The sequence below is a fragment of the Leopardus geoffroyi genome, chromosome C2 (assembly GCF_018350155.1).
Source record: "Leopardus geoffroyi isolate Oge1 chromosome C2, O.geoffroyi_Oge1_pat1.0, whole genome shotgun sequence".
Classification (NCBI taxonomy): Eukaryota; Metazoa; Chordata; class Mammalia; order Carnivora; family Felidae; genus Leopardus; species Leopardus geoffroyi.
In genome coordinates, this window is record NC_059333.1 from 46381778 (window position 1) to 46385610 (window position 3833).

Here is a 3833-nt window from a genome sequence, read left to right on the forward strand (position 1 = left end):
CCAAATTCTCTTTTGTCCATGTCCCTTTTTTTTTTTTTTTTTTTTTGTCCTTGCCCCTTTTTTTTTTTTTTTTTTTTTTTTTCAACGTTTATTTATTTTTGGGACAGAGAGAGACAGAGCATGAACGGGGGAGGGGCAGAGAGAGAGGGAGACACAGAATCGGAAACAGGCTCCAGGCTCTGAGCCATCAGCCCAGAGCCTGACGTGGGGCTCGAACTCACGGACCGCGAGATCGTGACCTGGCTGAAGTCGGACGCTTAACCGACTGCGCCACCCAGGCGCCCCTGTCCTTGCCCCTTTTAATGCCTCACTTCAAATTCCAAATCCAGTGTGGGGAAGTTAGATTTGTCACACTTGCATCAGGTGCCCTCACTCTAGTTGTTGGAGGGATAGGAAAGTCAGTTTACAGCTCTTTTGGCTCCTAGAGTGGGTGATAGACTTTGCGGGCCACCAATATCTAATGGGAGAAAAGAGGATCAGATTGGCTATCTGAAAATGGCATACATCTTCACTGCCACTTTAATATACTCTGTCAGTTTAGTTTCTCACCATCTCTTCACACTTGATGTTTTCTCCAAGGGATAGATCATAGATAAGTATGCCTTCAACTACCCCAAGGACTTCCAAGTCATTATTTGTAGTAGATTCATACTACAAAGAATATATCAATGGGATGTCCACAGATGGGCCACCACCTCTGAGTTCTCAATCAATTTTTGATGGGAATCTACACAGTCATCAAGTGACTCCTCTATTCTTCATTGACTACCCATTCACCTTCAATGTATCAGAGAAGTACTGCATCTACATTCTGAACTCTTTTCTATCTGTCTCTTCATCTTCCCATCAATCTCAATGTCACTGCACACATGTACTAGGCATGCCACATGTATTTGAATCACTCATGGAGTAAACAGAATACAGATTATTAGCTTTAATTATTGACCCACTAAATCAATGTCTACAGTAATATCTCAGACCTATATTTTGAACAAAACATTCCTCTGAAAATTCCAACGTGTAATCTGGTTTCAGAACACTAAATAGTAGTAACCTCTACTGAGTAGTACTCCTGACCCCAATTACCCCACTCTGCAGTCTATTTTCTACACTACCATATATTCAATTAAAAAATAATCTTTCAGTGCCACTCCCTCCTCTTAAGTTTTAGTGTATTCTTATTCTGTGATGGATAATGTTCAAGATCCTTCATATGCAATTCAATTCATTTCATTACCAAGGCTCTTCAGTCTTCTTTTCCCTTCACCATACATCCACATCCCAAACATAGAATTTCCATATCATACCCATCCTATCCCATAAATTTAGGACATATTACAATTCTTTCATTTTTCAAATCTGTTCTTTGCTACACATTTAAAAATTTGAAATAATTCCATTTATTTCCATGCCCCTGAAATATATCCTATCTATTACCCAGGTAACACATAAAATTGAGAGGACATTCTGATGTGCATAACTGTATCTCAAATCTCCTTCCTATATTTTCACATATAAATTCTTACTGACATTTAAAAAACTTTTTCCATTTCATTTCAGGCAACACCCACTGAGGACATGGAAAAAGATAATGCAACACTACTGACAGAGTTAATTCTCACAGGACTCACATATGAACCACAGTGGCAAATCCCCCTATTCCTGGTGTTCTTGGTTATCTATCTTCTCACCATTATGGGGAACCTTGGTCTGATTGCCCTCATATGGAATGACCCTCAGCTTCACATCCCCATGTACTTTTTCCTTGGAAGTTTGGCATTTGTGGATGCTTGGGTATCATCCACAGTGACCCCCAAGGTGCTGGTCAACTTCTTTGCCAAGAGCAAAATGATATCTCTTCCTGAATGCATGATACAGTTTTTTTCCTTGGCAATCAGTATAACCACGGAATGTTTTCTGCTGGCAACAATGGCTTATGATCGCTATGTGGCCATATGCAAACCATTACTTTACCCAGTGATTATGTCCAATACACTATGCATCCGGCTGTTAGTTTTGTCATTTTCAGGTGGCCTTCTTCATGCCATAATTCACAATGCTTTGTTATTCAGATTAACCTTCTGTGATTCCATCATAGTACATCACTTTTACTGTGACATTATGCCATTGTTTCAGATTTCTTGTACTGACCCTTCTATTAATTTTCTGATAGTATTTATTTTTGCTGGGTCAATACAGATGTTCACCATTCTGATAGTTCTTGTCTCCTATACACTAGTTCTCTTTTCAATCTTAAAAAAGAAGTCACTACAAGGCATAAGAAAAGCCTTCTCCACCTGTGGAGCCCATCTCTTATCTGTCTGTTTGTACTATGGCCCTCTTGTCTTAATGTATATGCGCCCTGTATCTGCACAATCAGATGATCAAGATATGATGGACTCTCTATTTTATACTATCATAATTCCTTTATTAAATCCAATTATCTACAGCTTGAGAAATAAGAAAGTCATAGATTCATTGAGAAAAATATTAAAGAGAATTTCTTAGGACACACATTAATATCTGTTCTCTTCTCATTAAAATGACACAAACTTATACAGATCACATATTGCTATGTGTTGATTAGTGTTTACCTTTTGCAGTTATAATTGCCCTAATGTTTAAATGACTTAGGGTGAGAGTAAAAATAAAGGTGTATATGTAAAACATAGAAGGAATTTTAATCAAGTGTTCATGACATAAGAATAATTGAAAAGGAAAACAAAAATTTTTACATGTTTGGATGTTTCAATGCGGCTTCATAAATGCATTAAGTGCTGCAATATGATAACTACTCTAAAAAGAATTTGAATATGATATATTTGACAGCCATACAGCTATGCAGCCTGAAGACTCATATCACATTACTCCACAGTGGAGTCAGGGTTGTGTTTGAGTGAACAGAGACAGAAAAGCATAATGAGTGATCAGATTTAGGTTCATTTCTGCCTTTCATCTCTCACCATTGATAATATACACAGTTCTACTTATATAAATAAGGTCCTCAGACCTTATTACCGCTACTCACTTCCATCATTTGCTATAAACTTTTTATTGTTCCTATATCCTGCTGATACTCTTACTTCCCAAACAATGCTGTTAGATTATTTTTAAGAAACAGATGTCTGACTAAGTAATATCCCACTTCAATAACTTTTCATGGATTTTGCTATCTACCAGATTATTATAAATGGTACACATTTCTAGAGCTGTATAACATATATGCATAAGTCTATTCATATATGCATATGTATGAAATGAATGATATAGAAGGATATCTATATACATATCATATAGATTGTATATTTGCTCTTCAGATCATTTATTTGCTATGTGTTGATTAGTTTTAAACATTTTTTTTTTCAGTTATAATTGCCCTAGTGTTAATGACTTTAGGTGGGAGTACAAATAAACAATTTTTTTTTACAAATAAACATCTTAAATATGTATGTGTGTACACACATACATTTGTTCTGCATTTGTTCTCCCTGCATTATTTGAGGTTTATCTCTTTAAAAATCTTGATTTAACTCTGAAGTCTTGTCCTCCAAATTCTTCTAATAGATTCAGTGTTATCACCACAATGAGTTACTGAGAGCCTTCTGGACACCTTCTTAGGTACATACTTTTGTTTATACAGGTCTCTCCACAGAGGATGCTTCCCCAAGTGCACCCATCTTCACTTACAATTGAAATAGTGTCGCTTCTTTAAGATCTATCTTAAATGTTACAGCTTCCTTGATGCATTTCCAGATTACCAAAAGAAGACAGGAATGTTCATTTGTTTGATGTATTACATATTTTATTTATTCTTTTAGGTCACAAATGGCCTT

General features: G+C 36.3%; 1 protein-coding gene across 1 annotated transcript; it reads left to right on the forward strand.

Moving 5' to 3' along the window:
* The first annotated feature begins 1575 nt into the window (after positions 1–1575).
* On the forward strand, positions 1576–2508 carry LOC123576090 (olfactory receptor 5H2-like). The gene has a single exon (XM_045437094.1). The coding sequence runs from the start codon at positions 1579–1581 to the stop codon at positions 2506–2508; it is 930 nt and encodes a 309-aa protein (XP_045293050.1). The 5' UTR covers positions 1576–1578.
* Positions 2509–3833: the final 1325 nt, after the last annotated feature.

Bases quoted from the DNA above. Each gene is read 5' to 3' on its own strand.
- LOC123576090 (XM_045437094.1), top strand. From the start codon at position 1,579: ATGGAAAAAGATAATGCAACACTACTGACAGAGTTAATTCTCACAGGA.